This window comes from Panthera tigris, chromosome D1 (genome assembly GCF_018350195.1).
Source record: "Panthera tigris isolate Pti1 chromosome D1, P.tigris_Pti1_mat1.1, whole genome shotgun sequence".
Lineage (NCBI taxonomy): Eukaryota > Metazoa > Chordata > Mammalia > Carnivora > Felidae > Panthera > Panthera tigris.
In genome coordinates this window covers 108309672-108335617 of record NC_056669.1, presented here as the reverse complement: position 1 = coordinate 108335617, position 25946 = coordinate 108309672, and the positions used below count along the sequence as shown (strand labels likewise).

The 25946-nt window shown below is 39.6% G+C and overlaps 1 protein-coding gene across 3 annotated transcripts in view; it reads right to left on the bottom strand.

Annotated features, from left to right (window-relative positions):
- The window catches only part of PACS1 (phosphofurin acidic cluster sorting protein 1), a 151985-nt gene that overhangs the window by 39160 nt on the left and 86879 nt on the right, over positions 1-25946 (bottom strand). For all 3 annotated transcript variants that reach the window (XM_042958569.1, XM_042958570.1, XM_042958571.1), the window contains exon 2: positions 2522-2609. In XM_042958569.1, the coding sequence (XP_042814503.1) occupies positions 2522-2609 (88 nt within the window). The remainder of the gene's footprint in view (positions 1-2521; positions 2610-25946) is intronic.

Genomic DNA, 25946 nt, shown 5'->3' with positions numbered 1-25946 from the left:
TATTGTACCAATGATAATTTCTTAGTTTTGATAAAGGTACCATGGTTAAGAAAGATGTTAACATTGGGAGAAGGTGGGTGAGGGGAATACAGAAACTCTATATATTATCCCTGCATCTCTCCTGCAAATTTAAAATTATTTCAAAATAAAATGTTAAAAACAAAACCAAATCCATTGGTCTATTTTGTTCTTTGAACAGATCTTATCCCAGCATGATTTTGTAACCTCATGCACTGGTCATTTGGAAAACACGGGTTCACTGAATCAGGCAAACCTTTCTACACATTTTACTATACAACTGAGAAAACCACTGCCATTACTATCACCATTGATCTCTTCAGTCAAGTCCTTAAGAACTGGGAAGCTGTCAGGCTTATACTGACACATTTTCCAAAATTCTAATTTTCACATGAAAGATCAAATTTTATTTATCATTGGCCCAAAAGATTCTCAGTTGTTTCCCTTTAAGTGATAGGTTGTTCATTTTCAAGAAAATGTCTTCCAAGTAGCCGAGTCTGAATAACCAGTTTGTCTGTAAGCCCTTCTTTCACATAAAAATGCTATTCCGTTACAAAAGCAACTATTCTAATTCACAACTCAACTGCACAAGTGTTTGTTCAAGACAACTGCATACTTCACCATGAGCAGACGTGCTTTATGCATGTTTCCCATTTCTGTTTTATCCCCTCACTGCTGTATCCCCTGTGCCTAGAGCAATGCTTTGCATACAATAGGTGCTCAGTAAATATGTATTAAATGAACGAATAAATGAATAAACAAGCCACTGGATAAATGAGTGTGATAACATCTGTAATTACTTTCAGCTGCTTGGAAGTAAAGCAATAAAAAATTCAGGATATTTATAGTTTTTGGGTATAATTTTAAATTTTACAGAATGTTAAATATTTAATCAGGAAATAAAGGACATTATTTCTTTTGGCAAAGGCATTTGACTGTGGGGATGGCAAAAGCAGCAGGGAACTTTTAAAACCATACCAACAGTGTTTGTACTGGAAAGCAACAGCTTTTATAGCAAAGGCAATGGTTCCTGAAAACTGGAACCCTGCCCATGACCTAGAAATGGGTATAAAATCAGGACAGAAAGAAAAGACACTGTAAGTCTCCACTTGCACATAGTTGCCGTGTACTTGTTTTTTCAACTCAGGATGCCTGGGAATGTTTCACAGAATTGGGAGGAATTACATGCGCAAAGATGAACAGGAAATCAAAATATAAAGTGGGACATGCAGGCATTCATAAAGAGTAATTAAAATACTTTAAGTTTTGAGGACTAAATTAAGATAATGTATTTATCTCAGAAAGAGAGCTGAGGATCTCAGTGTAGGGGACACATACTGGGAGTGCCACAGATGTGGATTTTAATGAGGCCACTATTAGAACAACAGACTGCTCATAATAGGTGATCTAGCTAATAAACTGTGCTGGTTAGTAGGAGTTACCATACAGTTCACTACTTTCCAACCAGTAAGAATTCACTAAATACACCATTCTTAAGCTAAAGGATCCAATCATTATTTAATGACTCTAGAATCTCAGTAAACTCTAGGGAGTCATCCTTAGGAAGGACTTACCAGTTAAGGAAGGCCTGGTAGTGGAGTTTAATGACTATATAAATTACCTGCTCTTTAGTTTCTGGTACCACTTCTGCTACCTGGTAGTTAGCTGGCAACATGTAAATTCCTTAACCTTCCTGTAGTTCAGGTTCTCCCTTCTTTCCTGAACTTTGGGAATGCTTAGAGTACGAATGTTTGTGAAATATTTTGGGTCCCTTTAAGATACTGAATAAGTATAAGGAATAAGTGGGTGGATTGCCCAGAAGCTAAAATGTTCAGTAAGTTTTTAATTGCCAAATTTGAAACAATAATCTATAAATTTCCTCTACCCTATAGAAAACCTCGAAACAAACACTGGCCACCACAGCAATTTCTGAATCATTTATCCAACACTTTAGCATCTGTATCACTTGATCTTCATACTAATCCTGTTAGATATGCAAGGCAGGAAGAACCATTTTAAATCTTCAGACAAAGACACTAAAGTTTAAAGAAACTGAGTGGTTTAACTAAGAGACAGAACTGGGACTCCTTAAGTCTCATGAGCTCAGTCATCTTATACTCCTGCTCCTTGCTTGGCTGAGGGAGGGAGGGAGGGAGGGAGGGAAGGAAGGAAGGAAGGAAGGAAGGAAGGAAGGAAGGAAGGAAGGAAGGAGAAAAGGAAAAGAAAGGGGAAAGGGGAAAGGGGAAAGGAAAGGAAAGGAGGAAGGGAAGGGAAGGGAAGGGAAGGGAAGGGGAGGGGAGGGGAGGGGAGGGGAGGGGAGGGGAGGGGAGGGGAGGGGAGGGGAGGGGAGGGGAGGGGAGGGGAGGGGAGGGGAGGGGAGGGGAGGGGAGGGGAGGGAAGGAAGGGAGAGGCAGACCCTCATCAGTATTTCTCAAGTCCCAACAGCAGGCATAAAGTTATCCAGCTTCCTTGGACCCCGAACAAACAATCCTGCTCAACTTACCTGTAGCTTCACAGCAATGACCACCGAGTTAAGATCTTTGTCCATTTCTTTTAGCATGACGAGTTTCTTCAGGGTCAAGCTGAATAGCCTACAAAAAATTTGAGAAAGACAATCCAGTCAAACGTAAGGAATTTAGGAGAAAAGTGATAGATGATCTGATGGGGAAACCGCTCTACCTAAAGAAAGAATGTTAGAATGCCAAACAGCGTCCTCCTTTAGTAAAAAAGCACTCTCCTGTTTAACTTTTATAAACAAGTGTCAAAAGGTATATTATTCCATGAATCTCCGCGGATGTCCATTGATCTCAAGCTAAAACTGACACACTTTTTCCCTAATATGTGGGAGAAATTTCTGAGGGGAGACCAAGGACAGGTACAGATGTTTGTTTTGCTTATCTAGTCCCTCTTCTACTTTACATCTGATCACACCTGAAACATTTACAGATGTACATCTGTAGCAACAAGGAGATAATCCACACAGACAAAATAGACACCATTTGCAGAAAATGATTTAAATGGCCACAATTTGGGTTTCAGTTGAATTGTGCTTGAGGTGTGCAGAAAATCTTCAGTGCCACCCAATGAGGAAGTTCCCCCTAACTGAAAGAGACAGGACTGTCCCTTGCTCTGGAGTCAGCAACTGTCATTTGACTTGACCTTGCCTTACCAAAACAGGCCTACCCTGGTCTTCTAGGAAGAGTTGGGAGGGAAACTTTGGATACTGCCTTTCTACTTCTGGTTTAAGTGGTTCAAATTCAGCACATTCTCTTCCTTGGAGAGGCTCTGACAAATGGGGACTCACACAAAGGATGCCGCTTACCAGAGTCATAACAAGTTCTCAGACTCCATTTTATGCTTCCTCTCTCTCCCGTGCTGCAGCTATCTTGCCCCTGCTTTCTATCTGTCTCACCTCTCTGCGCTCCTTCCTCATACTCTAAACTCCAGTCATACTGAGTCTCCTTTAGGTCCTTGGGTGACACACACCTCTGGCCTTCTACCAAAGGGCTCGGCATAGTATAGCTGCTCAGCAAACATCTGTTAGATAAAATGTTATAACTTCCTAATGCCTCCTCATTCACTGACTAGCGCTGGGAGCAAGAGCTACCTCACCTGCGCTCCTAAAACATGCTCAGGTTTATTAAACTGCGATCACCTGGGTTCATGCTCTTTCCTCCAAAATCTCCCCCTCAATGCCTACCCACAGCATTATAGGTTTCTCTTTCCCCTTCAGAGCAGAGACATGCTGGCCCAAAAGGAATTCTGGTTCTGCCAACATCAAAGGGATTATTATATTCCACAGAGTTGGCTATTAAGAAACGTATGAACTGTGTTGTTCAACTATGTATCTTCAAGCCCTGCTAGAAAGGAAAGGGAACATGACTGGATGAACAAATGGAAGAGACTGGATATGCTGTCTTGTTCCTCATTGAAGGCTGCTATTTATGAACGCTTTCAATGGGTTAAGTTTTTGTTTCTTTCCAAAGCAAACATTTTCTAGCTTCTGACTGATGTATCTATATCCAAGATATAAAGAGTCACAGAACTGAATCTGGGACACATACTTCTTCCCCTCTGCTTGTTATCCTTCTTCACTCTTTTACACATTCCATACATTTAGTGAGCGTCTCTTGTACTCTGGGTACCAGGTTAGTTGTTGGAATTGTAGAGGGATGTGGTTCTCAGCCTCATGGAGATTATACACACCAGAGGGGAAGACGAATAATGACTTACACTCCTTGCCCTCAGCTTTTTCATGTCCCATAAGGCTCTGGACCATCTTTCCTTTTACATAACATGTAAAAATTGTCGGGTAATACAGCAGAATTTTGTTAGGAAGGAAAAACATATCATAGACCAACAAGTGTTTACTGACTCAATAAACCTTTATGCCACAGCACCTATGTCAACAAGAAAGCCAAGAATGATTTAGTACCTGAGGTAACAAGGCAATAGCAAGACTGGATTTTCTCAGTGTTTGCTTAGAAACTAGATATACCACACTGATTTCCATACTACTGGCAATAGTTCAATAGATATTTTTTGTTTGTGTTTAATGGTATGACTCAAAGGGATGTGGGGACTTAAATGCATTCTAGTTCTTCAAAGTATAAGAAAATGTGTATGACTCATTAGGCACCCACCATGTAACACGTACTTGTTATATACTGCATTATCTCATGTAAGTCTTATAATAATTCTAACAGGTGGGTAATATATCCACCCATTTTACAGATAAGGATGCCTGAAGGATTAAGAGACTTGACCAAGATCACACAAAGTGGTCGAGCCAAGATGCAAACTTAGGCCTATCTTAGCCCAGAACCCAATTTAAGTTACTACAAGGCACTTTATTAGAAAGTTAGAAGAAAGTATTTTAATTACAAGTAAATATTTTCAACATACATTTAATATAACAGAAAAACTCTGAAGAAATAAGATACATTTCTGCTTAAACCACGCTCACACACAGTTGGCTGCAACAGCCCTAGACAGCTCCAAGGATGACTAAGCCTGACTGAGCCTGGCAAGATGTTCCGACTGGAGGTGCCACAATGCATAAGAGGCTGAATTAGATTATGATCCTAGATGTTCTTGCTACCGTATGTTTTACTGGTTGGGTACTTCTCATGCAGTAAAAATACAGAATCCAAGGCCTAAAAGGAAAGGGTCCTTCCCTGATCATATTCCTGTTTTAATCAGTTTTTCTACAGAAGAAAATAACTTCACACTAAAATTATAAAAACTAATAATTCCAAGTGCTGGTGAAGATGTGGCATAACCGAAGTCCCCTGTGTGGGTGCTGAGCGCAAAACTGTACAACTGCATTCAAGAAAAGCACTTGGTAGTTTATCAGTTGACATTAATTATATGACTATTCCTACGCCGAGCTCCCAAGAGAACCCAAGAAAATGAAGGCAGACCCCATAAAAAGACAGGTACAGGAATGTTCAAAGCAGCTCCACTCATAAAAGCCCTAAATCAGAAATAACTAAAATGTCTACCAACAGAAGAATGGACAAACAAATGTGCTATGCAAAAAAGAACAAGCTACTGACACATGGGACAACATGAATGAATTTCAAAAACACTATACTATGTTGGTCTAAAGAAGGCAGACACAAAAGACTACAAACAATATGATTCCATCCATATGAAGTTCAAGAATCAATAAGACCAATGCATGGTGATAGGTGACGGCACAGTAACTGAGGCAAGTGGAGGCATTCATTGGGAAAGGACACGAGACAAGGGAACCCTTTAGAGTAACTGATACATCATGGTGGCCACGTGGGTATACACACATGCCAAACCCCACAGAGCTTTAGATCCAAGACCCATGCAGCCCACTGTATACAAACTACACATTACTTTTTTTTTTTTTTAAGACCAGAACGAAGGCTTTAGAGCCAGACATAGCCGGGTCTGAATTACAGTTCTGTCACATTACTCTCACTTATCCAATCAGCCTACAATGAGCCAGGCACTGTTCTAGTTATTTGTGACGTTATCAGTAAACAAAACAGACAAAAATTTGTGTCACAACTTTAATTTTTATATTCTAGTGAAAAGAGTCACAAACAATAAACACAGATATTTTAAAAATTTCATAGTATGTTAGACACTAACACATACATAGTATGTGTTAAAACAGAAGTAGGTAAGGGGGATTGTGAGTGTGAAGCAGAGGGCAAGGAGGGTTGTAATTTTAAGTAAGTTGGTCAGGGTAGACCTCACTGAGGAGTTCTACATTAAGGGAAAAAAGTGCAAAGGTCTTAAGGTATAGCACACTGGTCTGTTTGAGACAGAGGAGGCCAGTGGAACTGAAGTAGAGTGAGCAAGGGTAAGAGTGGTGTGGGATAAAGTCAAATACACGTCTGGTGGGTGGGGGGCCTTAGCAGCCATGTAGGGCTGTGCAAACCATAATAAGGACTGGCTCTTATTCTGCAAGGAATGGGGAGTCTGGGGAGCTACTGGCTTTAAGTGAGAGACATGGCTTGTTTTACATTTTAATAGGATTGTTCTAGCTGTTTATAGGATAGAATGAAGGAGAACAGAGGGGAAGGGGGAAAAGTTGAATCAGAAGGCAACTACCAGAGTGCAAGCAGTAGACCACTTGTAGTTTAGAGGGTAGGGTAGCAGGGTGGCAGCACCGGAGGTGGTAAAAAATGGTTTGAATTCTGAATACACTATTGAAGATGCAGGTCAACTCCTGGGTTTTGGGCCTGAACATCTGGAAACCACCCGGTGCGGTTATCATTAACTGAGATGGGTAAAACTTTGGGTAAAGCAGGTTTGAGGAATTTAAGATCAACTGGACACTTTAAATTTGAGAGGTCTCTTAGATTTCTAAGTAGAGATGATGAGCAGCGAGTTAGATATAGAAGTCTGCCTCTGGGCTGAAAACATTAATATGTAACTGTGGCATAAAGGTGGAATATAAAGAAATGAAACTGGATGAGATGATCCATAGACTGAGCACATATACAAAGACAAGAGCACCAGGGTCAAGCCCAAGAATACTTCCACATTAAGGACCAAGAGGTGAAGATGATGAACTAACAAAGCGATCAAGAAGGATCACCAGGGAGGCAGGAGAAACACCAAATAAGTGGGATATTCTAGAAGTCAAGAGAGACTGGTCAGCTGTATCAAATGTTGCTGATGGGTCAAGAGAAAGACTGAGAACGGGTGACTCAATTTAGCCACACGGACCTTAACAAGACCAATTTCACAGAATAGTGAAAAGGAAGGCATAACTGGAATGAATTTGAAAGAGAAGGGGAGGAAAGAACTGGAGACAGAAAATATAAAGACACAAATCTGTCTCAGTCCTAGCTCTACCCCCAGCATCCTGAGTAGTAAACTTCTTGTCCAACAGAAATACAGTGCAGGCCACAGGTATAACTTTTCTTTCTGGGAGTCTGCAATTTTGCTATGTGCTAGGAAGAGGGTACCCAACCAACGAGCCCCCAGTAAAGACCTGGGCCCTAACTCTCTAAGGAGCTTTCCTGGTAACAGTATTCTCTAGGTGTTGTCACAATTCAGTGCATCTTGTGTGACTGCACTGGGTGAAAACTCTTGAAAGCTTGCACCTGGTTTCCTCCAGACTTTGCCCATGTACCTTTCCTCTTTGCTGACTTTGCTTTCGTATTCCTTTTGCCGAAATAAGTCATAGCTGTGACTACGGCTATGTTCTGAATCCTGTGAGTCCTCTTAGGAATCCTTGAACCTGGTGGTGATCTGGGGGGCCCCAGCCCAGAGTGGGCAGAAAGGGACAATTGTAAAAGGGTATTTTTGGGGTGATGGATATGTTCATTACCTTAATTGTGGTGATGATTTCACAAGTATGTATTTACGTAAAAACTTGTCAAATTGAACACTTTAAATATGTGCAGTTTATTGTATGTCAATTACACTTCAATAAAGCTGTTTTTTTTTTAAAGGAAGGTTCCACCCACTGTGCTATAGTCTGCTAATTGGCTGCCCCACATCTATTTTCCCCTTTCTACTTAATAACAGAGCACCAATTTTTAGCTAAGCATGTTGCTTCCTAAAATAAAAGACCACACTTCTCAGCTTCTTGTGCAGTTAGGTGAAAACACATGCATAAAATCTGGCCTGTGTATAAGTGGACATATTAGGTATGACGAGTGGGAAGATTTTTTAAAGGGAGTCCACTCACCTAACAGGTTCTTTCTCCTCCTTCTGGTCTGCAATGTAGGCTGATGGCTCTAGCTCCTGCAGCTAACTTGGGCCATGAGGGAACCTTGATAATTCGAGCCATGTGTGAGGAATGTGAATTAGATTTCTTTTTTAATGTTTATTCATTTTTGAGAGAGAGAGAGAGAGAGCGCGAATATGGGGAAGAGGCAGATAGAGAGGGAGACACAGAATCTGAAGTAGGCTCCAGGCTCTGAGGTGTCAGCACAGACCCTGACCCGGGGCTTGAACTCATGAACTGTGAGATCATGACCTGAGCCGAAGTCAGTCGCTTAGCGGACTCAGCCACCGAGGTGCCCTAGGAATGTGAATTAGAAAGAGAGAAGCCAGGATCTTTGATGACACTGTAGGAGCTACTATTATCAACCCTGGATCGTTTATCTCTGGATTTTTAAATTTTATTTTTCATTTAATTTTTAAATTTTTATTTGTTTACTTATTTTTTAATATGAAATTTATTGTCAAATTGGTTTCCATTCAACACCCAGTGCTCCTTCCAATAGGTGCCCTCCTCAATGCCCATCACCCACCCTCCCCTCCCTCCCACTCCCCATCAACCCTCAGTTTATTCTGTTTAGAGCTGCACTTTCAACAATAGCCAAATTATGGAAAGAGCCTAAATGTCCATCAACTGATGAAGGGATAAAGAAATTGTAGTTTATATACACAGTGGAATACTACTTGGCAATGAGAAAGAATGAAATATGGCCTTTTGCAGCAACATGGATGGAACTGGAGAGTGTTATGCTAAGTGAAATAAGTAATTTTTTATTTTTTTTTTTATTTTTTATTTTTTTTTTTTAACATTTTTTTATTTATTTTTGGGACAGAGAGAGACAGAGCATGAACGGGGGAGGGGCAGAGAGAGAGAGGGAGACACAGAATCGGAAACAGGCTCCAGGCTCCGAGCCATCAGCCCAGAGCCTGACGCGGGGCTCGAACTCACGGACCGCGAGATCGTGACCTGGCTGAAGTCGGACGCTTAACCGACTGCGCCACCCAGGCGCCCCAGTAATTTTTTATTTTTAAATAATCTCTACATCCGACGTGGGGCTTGAGCTCACAATTCCGAGATAAGAGCTGATCTCTACCAACTGAGCCAGCCAGGCACCCCTTTTTATTTTTTTATGTGAGGAAGAAATAAACTGCTATCTTACATAAATATCTTGTTCGGGGATTTGTGTGTGTGTGTGTGTGTGTGTGTGTGTGTGTGTGTGTGTGTGTGTGTGTGTGTTATATGTAGGTAAACCTATCTTTAAGTGATATACCAGGAACAGATTCCCAAAGTGTTAGGACTCAGTTACCAGCTCCCAAATACTTTTAAGAGAACCAGATGAATTATTCCCAAAGTCCATTTTAAAGAGTGATGCCCTATCAAGAAACCCTGACTCTCACCCTTATGAAAGGAAGGGAAGATATCTCACAAGTTAAAGGAAAAAAGGTTCTTTCCACGATCCTTAGAAGAACCAAATTCCTAGACTTCTGCATTCCAGAGAGCTCACCAGGAACCTCTGCGGTACCATGGGTTGGAAGCCAGTCTCATGGTACAACTTGGGAACGCGGGAGCTGGCTAAAGACTCCTCTGTACCTCCCTTCCAACTTGTCTCATCTGGTGATGAGACAAGAGTGAAGTTCTAGCTAAAAGTTTTTAACCAAAGGTTTCAAATGGAATGTATGGCTGGGATTCCCCAGCTAGTCCACCTCTGGAATGTCGGTCAAAGGCCAGATAAGAGAAACATGCACCTCTATGTGCCAGAACGCAAAGAAGTCAACCATCTGCCTTTAAAGTAAAACAGAATATCACAAAGACGGCTGAAATCCAAAGGACTTATAAAGGAGGATTCCAGGTTATTCAGCTCAAAAATAATCTTCCCTTCTACAAAGGCATTTTGAACTTATACTGATAATAGGACTTGTTTATTGTCATTTTTTAAGACTCCATTTGTAAATGCTAGTGAAGTCCAGCATTAATAAAACAATGAAATGTCAAATCAAAGTCCCCTGATTACTCAAAGTGCTTCTTCCTTCTGCATTTTGGTCTCTTCCTGATCCCACTCCTTTCTTTCCTTGTTGGGTAACCTTTGGTGACCTTTGTGCCTCAATTTTTCCACATAAAATGAAGACAACAACAGCACCCCACTTAATAACATTGTAATATGGTTTAATTGAGGGAATGGAAGGCAAAACAAGGCCCGGCACGTGGTAAGATGCTATACCTGCTACACTTGGAATTGTCATCAGCAATCACCATTATTTATCTGTTCACTGTTTAAGGCTGTATTTGATCTCCTTTGGGGATGTGGGGGATCGACTTCCTTCCAAAAAGAGCAGTGAGGCAATGGCCATTCTAAACAGGGAGGGAGCTCCTGGCCTCTACTCTCATCCCCTGTGCCCAAGTCATTTCCCTTCTACTTTGCAGGCAGTGGAGCCCTTGAAGAGAACACCCTCACTGCCACCACCCACAGGAAGGACAGTCAGAGTAACACTGATGGAGTCTAGAACTGGGTTAAAGATTTTCTTTTTGCCCAGCAAGATTTCCATCAACCATTTACTGTATAGATCTTCACTGTACTTAGCTCTATACTAGAAGCTATAAGGTACATAGAAAAATAAGGCATAATCTCTGTCTTGGGGCACTTTATAACCTAGTTGAGAAGACAGGATTTAAGTATATCAAACAATTCTCTAACAACTGTAACTGCATACAAAATTAAGTACTAAGTTACATACAAGAAGATTATGAGTGATTGTGCTACAGCTTCAGGGAGGACATATCACTTGAGCCCAGATAAATTCTCTCAAGAAATTATTTTCTTTGATTCCATTAGACTGAATCTGAAAGAATAAAGCTGTCTCCTTGATAAGTGGATAGAGAATGATACAATAATATAATAACAAGAATCTTTTGAACCTTCTATATTATTCTATTTTGTGCTTCACTGTAAGATAAAGGAGAAAGAGCCTTAAATGTTTTCTACAAATGGTCCCCAACCTGTATTTCACAGCTGTTTCAAACTTAACTCCATGTAAATCAGAACTAGAGAGGCTCACCAAAAGACAGTCCTATTCTACCCCCATTCCCCAAATCTATTCTGTACTAGGGTATCAATGAACAGTGAAATGGCCACATTTTGCACAGAAAAGGGGGAAGAAAGGAGAAACAAAGATCTGGAGGGAATCAAAAACTGCATAGTGAGTCTCTGAATCACACTGATGGTCCTTTTGGGACCAGAAGACTGGTGACCTGGATGATTTTTGGCCCTACCAAGAAATGACTATGTTATATGAGCAAGTCAATTTTTTCTCCCTTTCAGTTCTTTAATCGCAAGATGGGGAGAAAAAAAACAAAGCTCTACCTTCTCCCTGCAATAGCATTTATCAGGACAAAGAGCAAATTAGTAGAAAAATTTATGGGAAAAATGTTCCTTTATGAGACTAATTTTCTTTTCTTTTTTATAATTTTTTTTTAATGTTTATTTATTTTTGAGACAGAGAGAGACAGAGCATGAACAGGGGAGGGGCACAGAGAGAGGGAGACACAGAATCCGAAGCAGGCTCCAGGCTCTGAGCTGTCGGCACAGAGCCCGACGTGGGGCTCGAACTCAAAGACCGCGAGATCATGACCTGAGCAGAAGTCGGACGCTTAACTGACTGAGCCACCCAGGCACCCCAGTAATTTTCATTTCTACAATTGCTTCAATTTTAACAGGGCACCTGTACATGTCTGGATGAGCTTCAATCACAGTAACACAAAAGGTAAATTTCTGAGCAGTGTACTTAAAAAAATTTTTTTTAACATTTATTTATTTTTAAGAGAGAGACAAAGCACGAGAGGGGGGAGGGGCACAGAGAGAGGGAGACAAAATCCAAAGCTGGCTCCAGGCTTTGAGCTGTCATCACAGAGCCTGACACAGGACTTCAACCCATGAACTGTGAGATCAAGACCTGAGCCAAAGTTGGACGCTTAACCGACTGAGCTACCCAGGTGCCCCCTCCTTCCCCCACAGTAGTGTACTTTTACTGCTTAAGAAGTTACTTGAACATGTGGACATTGAAGTTATAATTTTATATAAGCATAGACTGAGAAACAATGAATTAAAGCAGTAATATTTTAACATTAATAACTCTAAAGCAGATTTTTAAAAAGCAAACCAACTCAGTTGTCATCCCGAAAGGCACAACTTGGGAGAGATGGCTTGAATGAGATAGAGAGAAATGGACTTTACAATGAATGGGTTAAGAGGAAAAAGGCTTCTTGCTTGTTATTGTATCACAAAGAAATCAGATGGAACTAGGCAATGTTCACATGGTGAAACAGCACAGAATGAGAAAAAACTCAGACCCAAACAGAAAACATTACCCAAGAATAGGCTCTGGCATGTTTTATTCTGTAGCCATAGGATGTGACTTTCTGTGAAGCAAAGGAACATAAGGTTAAGTAAACCCCTAATTTTCAGCCACTTAGCATATGTTTATTTTGGGGGCATAAATGCCAATTTCTTGCACATGCCAACAGGATTTATAACATTACCCCCCCCCCTTTCTACAATCTCCTTGATGATAATCTAAATGGAAAGGGCCTCAAATATGGGGGGGGGGGGAGGGGAGAGGAGGGGTCTTGCTATTAAAACTACACATGAAAATCCTCAAGTCTGTAGTTCCTTCAGTGATACAGAACAGTTTTATCACCTATAAACTAGAACTGCTGTGTGAACTAAGAAGTATGAGAAGTATCAAAGCATAGAGCCTGGCATATCAGAAGTGCTCAAACAGGTTAAGTGCCCTCCTTCCTTAACCTTTCTTTGCTCAAAGGAAGTCTACATACCATCAGCATCTGCCAAGTCCTAGTCACTTAAATCACACTCCTTCATTATGACAATCCCTTAATCCAAGTGTTTCTGTGATAGAGGCAGAAGACGTGTATGGGAAGAACAAAACAAACAAAAAACCCTCTGAATTTTGGTCCAGCCAAAAGTAAGTGATCTTGATGTGAGAAACAAAGGCAAGCCGAGTGCAAAGCACAAGCTAACCCCCTCCTTAACTGACAGAGATCCCAGTCAGGACATGAGTCTCCATCAGTTTGCAACTGTCTTAATGATTTATAAGAAAAAAGGCAATCTCCAGAAACCTACAGACTCAATTTCCTGGAGCCCTAACATCACTGTTCCCTCCATAGGATAGAAAATCTTAATCAGTCACTCCAAGTGCAGCTCTTTTTGCCCATGGGTCCTGACCCCATGCTTTAATAAAATCACTTTTTTGTATTGAAGAGGTCTCAAGAATTCTTTCTTGGCCATCAGCTCTGAACCCCAACACTTCAAACCACATCCATCTGAGTCAGAGGCAAGAAACAATAAAGTGCATTAAAACAAAAAGATAAACATACCTGAGAGAGACTCTCATGGCAAGCATGGTTGAATATTAGGGACTTATTAATACATCTTATCACATTAATAGGTTTGAAAGAAAAAAATGCAATTATTTTATTAGATGCTAAAAAGGCATTTGATAAAATTCAACATACATTACTAATTTTAAAAAAGACCCTTAAGAGGTACCTGGCTAGCTCAGTCTGTACAGCCTGCAACTCTTGATCTTGGGTTGAGTTGGAGCCTCATACTGAGTATAGAGAGAACTTAGAAAAAATAAAAAATAAATAGGGGCGCGACTGAGTGGCACAGTCAGTTAAGCATCTGACTTCAGCTCAGGTCATGATCTTGTAGTTTGTGAGTTTAAGCAAAGGACTGTCCATAATTTCTTTGAAGTGACAAAAAATACACTAGTGCCAGTTGTGGGCACCTTCCAACATTCTGAAAAATCACTGATTTCTGCCAAACACCGTGGCCTGAGACTGAGCATAGAAGACAATCACCTACAATCCCGCAGAGAGAGAGAGAGAGAGAGAGAGAGAGAGAGAGAGAGAGAGAGAGAAAAGAACCATTGGCTCAGTTGTGATCATGTGATGTTCGGCATCCTATACTGCTTGTTGCAAGACATCACTTGTTTATCAACTTAAAATTTATTAGCAATGGTTTGCTTGTCTTGTGGAACACTTGCAGAACAAGTTACAATCCAAGGTTTTACTGTAAATGATACCAAAGCTGAAAACAATTTCCAGTTGCACATATATGACTGTGTACTAGAACTGAAGAGAATCAACCAAAAAGCTAGGAGAATCATAATGAAAATATCAAAATAAATATATAAAAACACAAAATGTCCTTAATGCAAACGATAATAATTACCTATAATTAGAAAGTAGAGATGCACATAGTAGGATGCACACAGCAGTATTCAAGGGGGAAATTATTTTGTAATTAACTTCACAATACTTTAGAAAAGAATTTTAATACTTGTTCAATCTAGGAGTGAATATTCATGGAGGTTCATTAAACCCTTTACTTTTCTGTAGGTTTAAAAAATGTCATAGTAACAAGAAAGAAAAGAAAAGAAAAGAAAAGAAAAGAAAAGAAAAGAAAAGAAAAGAAAAGAAAGAAAGAAAGAAAGGCCACTATTCCTGAAACCCATACTATACTATATGTTAATTAACTTGAATTTAAGTAAAATCTTGGAAAGGGAAGGGAAGGAAGGGAGAGGAGGGGAGGGGAGGAAAGGAAAGGAATCCAGCCAAGAAACTTTTGGGGAAAAAAGAGTAAAGAAGAAGGCTTTATCCAACAGGATATTAACATGGATTCTAAAGCCAAAGTAATTAAAACGTCTTGGTATTGGGAAAAGAATAAACAAAGAGATTAATGGAAGGGAACAGAGTCCAAAATTAGACCTAAGTATAAACAAAAATTTACTCTATGAAAGAAATAGTTGAGTTACTCAATTAATAAATAGTATCGTAAAACTGGCTAGTTATTTGAATAAAAACAGTGATGGCTATCTCACCCCTTACAGTACTGCATACACAGATACAGTATATTTAGAAATGAGGGTTAGTTAAAACATTTTCAGGTAAACAAAAAGTTGCTGTCAAGATGTTAGTCAGGGTTCAGGTGTCTGGGTGGCTTCATTGATTAAGCATCCGACTTCAGCTCGGGTTATGATCTCGTGGTTCAAGCAAGTGGGTTCAAGTGGGTTCAAGCCCCATGTTGGGCTCTGTGCTGACAGCTTAGAGTCTGGAGCCTGCTTCAGATTCTGTCTCTTCTTTCCCTGCCTCTCCCCTGCTCACACTTTGTCTCTCTCTCTCTAAAAAATAAATAAACATTAAAAAAAAAAAAAAGATGTTAGGGCTGCAATCATCTTGCCCAGGGCTGCAGCATCCCCTTCCCAGGTGGCTCACTTACAAGTACTGGCAATTGACAGGTGGCCACAGTTCCTCTTCCAGGGCTGACTGACAACCTCATAACATGGCAGCTGGCTTCCCCATAGAGTGAAGGTTCCAAGAAAGAGCAAGGTAAAAGGAGAAATGTATCTTATGACCCAGCCTCAGAAGTCACACTCCATCATTTTCTGAATGTTCCTTACATTTCCTGAATGTTCCTTACACTGTGTAACCACTAGGACAGTGTAACCAATGCCCTTTCAGGTTAGAATGGTCGGCCCTATAGAGTGGGAGGGAACTACTTAAGAGTATGAATTCTAGAAGGTGAATCACTGTAGGTGCCTTGGACAGTGGCTTGAACATTAATGCTACTTCTTAAGGATTATTGTAAAAATAAGAAAATGGTCCTAAAATATCAGGATAGGAAAAGAAATGGTGGACAAATAAAATCGCAAAAATGTAGGTAAATTTAAACAAACATGGCTAACATGAAATAATGTTTGATTTACACATTGTAAATATTACAGCATGCACGAGACAGGAAATGACCCAATCACAGAATGTTTTAAAGGTCCCTGAATTGTTTCAGAGGGAAAAAACGGGAAACTAACATTAAACTCTTACGTAGTCAACACTCAAAGTTTGAGAGTAATCATGAAGAAACTAAAAGTTGAATACCTATCTTTCAAACTCATAGTTTAAACGGTATGTGAGAAAAACCCTCCACCAATTCAAAAGGAAACAAAGAAAAAGCGTTAAAAAAATAATCACCCAGAAACACAGGAAAAAGAAGAAATGAGAAAATACTCTGAACCCAACATTAATGAAACATTATGTATCAAAACTAAAGAGGTTCTTGGAGGAGATTTTATTTCATTATTATTTTTTCAGGAAACAACCGTCTTAAGTGGTTATGTTAGATAAGAAGGAATGCTGAAACTAATGAGCTAAGCAGCCATTAAGACATTTAAAGAAAATAAATAAACCCAAACACCTAAAAGTAAGAAAATGGTAAGGACAAAACTAATTTTATAAAATAGACAATAAGATACATGTCTTAGTAATAAAATTTAGAAACCTGAAATTGTTATTTTTTTCATTTTTAAAAATGTTTATTTGAGAGAGAAAGAGAATGGGGGGAGGGAGGGAGGGAGAGAGAGGAAGACAGAAGATCTGAAGCAGGTTCTGTGCTGACAGCAGAGAGCCTGATGTGGGGCTTGAATTCATGAACTGCAATATCATGACCTGAGCCGAAGTCAGCCACCTAACCGACTGAGCCACCCAGGCGTCCCTGGAATTGTTTTTGAAAGGACATATTCCAGATAAAGCAGAGACTTACAAGACCATGCCACAAACCACTTATGCAAATTAAGTTGGAAATTTAGATGAAAAAGGCAGATTCCTAAAAAATATAACATAAGAGAAATGACCAGGGAAGATGGAGAAAACCTAAGTGGTCCTATAACCACTGAAGACACTGGGCAATAATTTTGAACTCTTCTAAGAAAGAAAACATCAGGTCCAGATAATTTTTAAAGGCAAATTCTATCAAACATTCAAGGAAGAGATAATTTTAACCTTATACACATTTTCCAGAGGATAAAAAAAGGGAATACTTTCCAATTCATTTCATAAAATTACCATGGATCCTAATCCACAAAAGAGAAAAATTAAAAGCCAATCTCATTTATAAGCATAAACATAAAATTTCAAAACAAAATATTAGCAAATAAAACCTAGTAATGTATTCTAAAAAATACACCATGACCCATTTGGGTTAACTGCACAAATGTAAGGTGGTTAGAAAACCTAATGTAATTTTCTTCATCAACAGATTAAAGACTAAAATATACAATCATATCATATCAATATGATCAAATCATATTAAACACTTGGTAAAAGTAAACATCCTTTCATGTAAATGCTCTTAGCAAACTTAGAATAGAAAAACATTCCTTGACATAAAGGATACACACCAAAGACCTTAACGATAAAGTATTAGAACATTCCCTTTAAAAGCAAGACTATGACAAGGTATCCATTTCCACTTCTATTCAAGGGTATACTGTCATATGCTAGTCAGCCCAGTAAGAGAATAAAGCACAAAAACAAAAACACATAAAAATATAAGGATTAAAATGGAAGAAACAAAAGTCATCAGCTTATTTGAGAAATCTGGAAGAATTCTCATTATCAGACTGATGAGAGTTTAACCAGGTTGCTAGATTTCCAAAAATCAACTTCATTTCTAAACATCAGCAACAAAGAAATAAAATGTAATTAAAAAAAAGATACTATTCACAAAGCAACCAAAGTTAAGACACCTGGAATAAAACAATAATAGCAAGAGGTAACAATTACTAAGCATTTATTACGAATCCCTATGAAAAAGAGACTCTTGTTAACTGTTTTGCAGATGAGGAAACTGAGGCACAGAGAGGCTGATTTACTGAAGATCGCAGTTAGTAAGCAGCTAAGTGAGGATTTAAACCCAGGCAGTCTGGTTCTAGAGCCTTTGCTCTTAATCACTACTCTAAACTGCCTTCCTTTGCAAGATGTGCAAGGCCTCCATGGAGTTGCAGGATATTTTGTACATGTATAAATATTGTTCTGAGACATTAAAGAGGTGAAAGAAATGCCATGCTCATGCATAAGGGAAATTCTAGCATCAAGATCTTAATACTCCCTCAAATTGATACACAAAATTAATAGAACACTGATCAAAATTCCAACAGGATTTTCCATAGATGCTAATTCTAAAATTTATAAGGAAAAAGGCAAAGAAAAACCAAGATACTCTTCAAGAAGAGAGACAGGTGGGTAAGTCAGCCTATCAGATAACCAGATTTATTACAAGGGAATATTAGTTGAGACAGTATGGATTAGTACAGTAACAGAGAGCTCAACATAACAGACCGGAGTGCCTAGAAACAATCCTACAATTAATTTTTTTAATGTTTACTTTATTTATTTTGAGACAGGGAGAGAGAAAGCGTGAGCAGGGGAGGGGCAGAGAGACAGAGGTAGAAAGAGAGGATCTGAAGCAGACTCTGCACAGACAGCGCAGAGTCCGACACAGGGCTTGAGCTCACAAACTGTGAGATCATGACCCGAGCCAAAATCAAGAGTCGGATGCTTAACCAACTGAGCCACCCAGGCGCCCCCAATCCTACAATTATACCAAAACTTTGTAAGAATAAAGTAGTATTTCAACAACTGAGAAAAGAATAACTATGAAATAGGCGAAAAACTGAATCCATATCTTACACTATATATAAAAAATAATCTCCAGGGGGAATAAATGCGAAATGCAAAATTATAGGAGAAATATGGGATATTATCTTTCATTACTCTGAGGTAACGATGGATTTCTTCAGCAAGATACTGAAAACACTGAGAAATTCAACCCCATATTAAAAAGTTCTCATGAACTTGGAGGAGACATGTGAAATTCATAATACTGAGAAAGGGTCTAGAATATAAAGAACTACAATTCCATAAGAAAAGACTCACAAATCAATAGAATTGTGGGCAGAAGATATGAACAGATGTTTCATATTTCCAGAAGAGGAAACACTAATAGCTAATAAATACACAAAAATATGCTAAACCTCATTATGAATCAGGGAAATGCAAATTAAAATCAAAATATCATTCACACCCACAAAATTGGCAAAGCTAAATGTGGGTGAAGACGCAGTGCAATGGGAACTCATATGCTGCTAGTGGGAGTATCGACTAGTACAATCACTGAGAAAACTATTAGGTATCATCTTATCAAGCTGAACATGTGTAGAACCCATGATCCAGAACTTTCTCTCTTAGGGAAACTCTTACCCTTGTGTACCAGGAGACACGTGCAAAAGTATTCACAGCACTCATGACCCCTATCACCTTGGGTAAACTACTTCATCTTCCTACACCTCTATTTCCTCGTGTGTAAAATGAGGACTGCCATGCCAACCTCATTATTGCGACGATTCATACGTACAAAAGCACTGAGAACAGTGCCTGGCTCATGTTGTATCCTCTACAAATTAGGTATTATTTGTATTATGCTCGTTAGAACCCATACGTACACTGTTGAAGAGCAGAAAGATAAACTGGGGTATATTTATACAATCAAGTGCTATCCAGCAGTGAAAACATATGAACTAATAAGCTTACACTTCACCATACATTGATCTCAAAACATAACTTTGAGTTGCAGAAGACTACATATAGTATGTTACAATATCAAATCCAAAACCAAGCAAAAATAAACTATTAATTGTTTAGGGACATACATGAAAGTAAAACTATAAAGAGCATGTGGCTGAAATATAAAAGGAAGTTGGGGTATGTGAAGGAAACAAAGAAGGCACAGGGAGTGAGGAGAGCAGGAAGATGTGGGGTTGGAAAGGCAAATGGAGGCTGGGCTATACAGCAGAGACCTTTACTTGATCGTGGGAAGCCACTGAAGTATTATAAACCAGTGGATGATATAAAATCATTTGTGCAAAACCACCCTACTGTCATGTGAATAACTGTCCACAGAAAAGGGAGGGTGCAAACAGGAAGACCAGTTAGGAGGCTGTTGCAGTGGTCCAGGTAACACAGGAAGAAGATTTGATCTGGAGTAGTAGTAGTAGGGATGGCTAGAAGGGTAGAATTCAGGAACACTCTGGTAGAACTGATAGATCTTGCTAATGGATTAAATGCAGGAGATGGAGCAAAGAAAGCTCAAAGATGTTTACAGGGTTTTGTTTGTTTGTTTGTTTGTTTGTTTTGAGTAACTGAGTGTATGCGATGGCATTACAGTTTACTGAGATGAGGGAGATGGGGAAGTTTTGGAAAAGTCAGGAGATTATTAAGTTTGAGACATCCTGAATATCCGAGTGGAAAAATTAAAGTAGACAACTGGCTATACGAGTCTTGAGCTCAAGGGAAAGATCAGGCTAGAGCTAGAGATTTGGGGGTCATGGCATAAAGATGGTATTTAGAAGAATGGGAATGGCTGAGCTCCTCCAGAGGAAAGTCAAATAAAAAGAGAAAAGGCTGGCATGCCTGGGTGGCTCATTGGTTAAGTGACTCACTCTTGATCTTGGCTCAGGCCATGATCTCATCATGGTCTGTAAGATTGTCAGCTGTGCTGACAGCTTAGCGCCTGCTTGGGATTCTCTCTCTTCCTCTCTCTCTCTCTGCCCCTCTCCTCCTTGGTTACACACACACGCACTCTCTCTCTCTCACTCTCAAAATAAATAAACATTTAACAACAACAAAAAAGGCCAAGGATGGAACCCTGGGCATTCCAATGTATACATACAAGTACGGCAGCAGAAGAGAAAGCTTCCAGTGAGGTAGGAAAAGGATGTGCCCTCATGAACCTAGAGAAGAAAGTGCTTAAGATGATGCATCAAACACTGCTGGGAAATAGAATAAACTGAGGCCAGAAAATGGAGAATACTAGTGACCACAATACTAGGCATTTCAATGTAGTAAAAACAAAAGCTTGGTTGAGGGACTTTTTCTCCATAAAAATACAAGCAGTTGCAGGGCGCCTGGGTGGCTCAGTCAATTGAGCAGAGGACTCTCGATTTCAGCTCAGGTCATGATCCCAGGGTTGTGGGATCGAGCTCTGTGTCAGGCTCTGTGCTGAGCATGGAGCTTGCTTAAGATTCACCTCTCTCTCTCTCTCTCTCTCTCTCTCTCTCTCTCCCCCTACCCCCCGCCCCTCTCCCCTGCTTGCGCTCTCTTTCTCTCTGAAAGAAAGATAGAAAGGGAGAGAGGGAGAGTGGAAGGAAGGAAGGAAGGAAGGAAGGAAGGAAGGAAGGAAGGAAGGTGAAAAGCAGTTGCAGATGAAGAGGAGAACAGGGAACAAGATTTCAAGCTGGAAAAAGAGCAATGTGGTACAGAAGAAAGAACTTGGTCTCCATACTGACTAGCAAGTGAATGTAACAATTACCACTGTCTAACATTCAGCTTCTTCTTAAGATGTTGGGACCAAATGGTCTTGTCTAAAGTCCTTGTGGTTCTCAGAATTCCCCTGGAAAGAGGGAGGTTTATCTGAGAATACAGGGAAGAGAAGTGACTGGGGACCTGAACAGAATAAGTCAACAAGATAGAAAAGATTTTTTAAAAGCAGTTCTGGTATGACTCTAGAATTATACACAGAAAAATGATATAGCATAAAAGTACCCAGAATGTTTCAATTATGTACTACCATATCATTATCCCAGGACCACTGTACTATTTTTGAAATCACAAAGGTGAGGAGTTGATCTTTCTTTCCTTTGTAATGAGACTTGACAGACAAACTGAACAACACATGAGGAAGAAATCTTTAACTCTGTGAAGTTCAGAAGCATAACGAAAGCAAAATGCTAAAAACAAAGATCTCTCTCTGTCTCCTCTTGTCCCAATTATAGAGGTAACTCAGCCATCCAAATCCTGCCGCTCCACACACACTAAAGAGCCAGAAAGGAAACCCCAAACTGTTACCTCCATTCTGTTTCCCTTTCTTGTTTGCCTTCTCTTTCCTTTATTCTCTCTCCCAATATTCAGCCGCTGGCAGATTCTTACAATGTTTAAAATAACAAAACAGGAAAACTGTAATTTGGGTTCAAGATGTCTATCTCTACAAAGACAATTAACATTTTTAAAAGTAGGGCACGCTGGGTCTGAAAACAGCTTGCCATTTTACCTTTAAATGATACATTTTTAAGTACTGTATAACCAGCTGTTTCTTTCTTTCTTCCTTTCTTTCTTTTTTTTTTTTTTTTTTTTTTCCAGAGATAGTTCCATCTTTCTCTGATCTCCCCATCCATCCTACCTCAAGGCAGGAGCCACATTTTGTTCCAGAAACAAACAGCTGCTGGCAGCGGGAGGTAACAGGATAATCCTTAGGCATTCTTGTTAAAGGACTTCACAGAGAGGAACTACCATTATCTTACTGTTTGAAATCATAGGGCTTCAAATAAGAATACGTGACACATCACAGCTATCTATTCAGAGATCTTCCACCTTGAAAAGAATGCGGAGATGTGAATGAGCATCTTTAAAGTCCACTATTGGGGCTGTAATACCTGGAGTACAAATTCAGATTAAGATCTAAATAATCATTTACTTTTTTTTAGATCAGAAATGTTAGAAGCAACAAACTAAAAAATGAAACGAAACAAAATGAAATGAAATGAAATGAAATGAAATGAAATGAAATGAAATGAAATAAAGCCTGGTCCCAAAGTAATTATAAATGTTAGGTGAGATTAAGATACTGGGATAAGAAGAGTATCAGGTCAGGCTCTACCAAACCTATTTTCAATCTTTTTTTTCATATCAAAATAAAATTTTTTTAACATTTATTCATTTTTGAGAGACAGAGACAGAGCATGAGCGGGGGAGGGGCAGAGAGAGACAAGGAGACACAGAATCTGAAATAGGCTCCAGGCTCTGAGCTGTCAGCACAGAGCCCAACGTGGGGCTCGAACTCACGAACCGTGAGATCATGACCTGAGCCAAAGTCGGATGCTCAACCAACTGAGCCACCCAGGCGCCCCTATATTAAAATAAAATAAAACTTACTTGTATGGTTTTTAGTATTGTTTTAGTTATTCTCTAATGGCAAATTTAATGGACACATTTATAAGTCTGCCTGATGCACAGACACACAGACATACACTCTCCCTCTCTCTTTCTTCACCTTTCCTAAGGGCTCCAAATAAAAAGGGTTGTTTTATTATGCTCTTCAGGATTATTTACATCTAAAATGTTATTTTTTACTTTTTCCACCCCAAATTTATTGTCTATAATATTTTGAGATTTCTTACTTGGCTTTAGTCTACAAATGCAAGATTTTAAGAAAATATTTTTGTGTGTCTGCATAAAATAGTTGTCCCATTGACAACTTCAAATATGCCTTATTTTCACCTTTCACTGTATTCGTTTCCTAGGGCTGTCATAACACGTTACCACAAACTTGTTGACTTAAAACAAAAGCACCTACGGGTGCCTGGGTGCCTCAGTCGTGTAAGCGTCCGACTTCAGCTCAGGTCATGATCTCGCGGTTTATGGGTCTGAGCCACGTGCTGGGCTCTGTGCTGACAGCTTGGAGCCTGAAGCCTACTTCGGATTCTGTGTCTGCCTCTGTCTGTCCCTCCCCCACTCTCTCTCTCACTCAAAAAAAAAAAAAAAAAAAAATTGAAAAAATTAAAAAAATAAAATAAAATACATACACTCTTCAGGCCAGCAGTCCTTAAAAAACATAAATCCAAAACCAAAAAACACCGGAAATCTATACTCTCATAGCTCTACTGGCCAGAAGTCCAAAATTAAGGTGTCGGCAGGGCTGTATTCATTCCCTCTAAAGTCTCTGAGGGAGAGTCCTTCCTTGCCTCTTAGTTTCTGGTGGCTGCTGGCAGTCCCTGGCATTCCTTGGCTTGCAGACATATCACTCCAATGTCTATCACTGTCTTTACCATAAACTTCTCCCTGTGTTTATCCTGTTTCTGTATGTCTCAAATCTCTCTCTCTCTCTCTGTTCCCGTATAAGAACACCAATCATTGGATTTAGGGTCCACCCTAAATTCTGGAGGATCTTGTCTTAAGATCCTTAATTACATCTGCAAAGACCCTATTTCCAAATAAGGTCACATTCAAAGGTACCAGGGGTTAGGAAATAGGCATATCTTTTAGGGTCCAGGGTTCAACCCACTACATAGATTAGTATCTACCTGGCTGGGATCCTAAAATAAAATATGTCTGCCTCTCATGGCACTTGTCATGTTCTTCCTAGAATCCAGCTTGACTTGAGAAAAGGTATTATTTATAGGAAGTCAATAATGAATCCCTTAGGAATGCTCACTTCCTAATTTAGCTAACTTTGAATTCAAATAAGAGTTTTTTTCTATAGGAAAAAAACATAGCCAATTGAATCTCTACTTTATCTGGCTGAGATCTCAAGTGAGAATTTACTCATTGTCCCAATGGAATTTTATTATTACTATTGCCCATAATATATACATTCTAATTTTCTACTTGAGTTTAAAACCATGGATTTATTCCTTTTTCCCCCAAATCCAGGAAGAAATTATTTTCTATTAGGGAGAACTAAGGTTCCATTTAATCCAGTAACCCCCTCTTGGTAATCTGTAACTACTTTTAGTTCCCTTTCTCTCCCACAGTGTCATCCTTTACGCTAAGTCATGCAAATCATGCGCACGTGCACGCGTGTGGGCACGTGCACACGTTTATTCCCCATAGGACTCCTTGACAGCCTTTCCACTCATCAGTCCTACTTATTTATATTTTCTTTTCTTCAAGTTTGTTTATTTAAACAATCTCTATACCCAATGTGGGGCTTAACCTCACAACCCTAAGATCAAGAGTTGCACACTCTTCCGACTGAGCCAGACAGGGGCCCCTATTTATATTTTCTATTTCAGAGGCTAATGGGAGTTCTTTAAGTCTTGGCCATACACACACAGAAAGAACAGCAGCAGTACAGCCCTTAGAAAAATAGCCTTCCACTATTCTAAATGCTTTATGTATATTAACTTAATCCTCATTCTATGAACAGTATCATCATCTGTGTTATACAAATGAACAAACTGAGAGATCGGTAAATGGTGAGACCAGAATACGAACCCAAGCAGGTGGGCTCCAGAGTCCATGTTCTTAAATGCAAGACTGCCTCTGATGTAATGTGCCAAAATGTTCCATAGTGGTGAGGTTACAGGTGAGTTTTTAAAACTGCTTCTCTATATATCCCACATTTCCTACAATAATTACATAGATTAATTCTGTGACCCAAAAATATTCATTTAAGTAGAAGGAAAAAAAGTATCCATTTGTGAGGGTACAACATAATAGTAAGCATAGAACACCATGAGCCAGGCACTGTTTGCAATATGTGATTTATATACATTAATTTAATCCTCAAAACAATTATGATCTTCAATCATAGATGAGAAAATAGAGGCACAGAGAAGTTCAATAGCTTGCCCAAGGTCATACCGCTAGCATGTGGCAGCCAGGATTGTCTAGCTTGAGTCTGTGATCTTAACTAGGTTACGTTGCCTAAAATGAGATACAAAAGTGTGGTGCTAAACTCCAGTCTGACTCTGCTAGAGTGTACTAATGCCAAGAAAAGATGTGTTTCACATCCTGTCACCCAAACCGGATAAAAGACTATTTGAAAACTTTCCTTTGCCACTAAACCTCTGTACCTATTGCTGCTCATTAGTACAGCCATCCTAAGTACCACCCGTCTCCTGATTTCCCACCACTGAGGGGCTTTTGCCCTTCCCATAGGTCACACTGCTTCTACCTCTTACCACACTCACCGTGTGCTTCCTGGAATCACAGTCATCCCATCCTAAATGTGTCTGAAGGACAAGGACTCTGTTCTTACTCTGACGTGAATCCCTCTAACTCCTAGCACAGTGGTTTAGAAGAA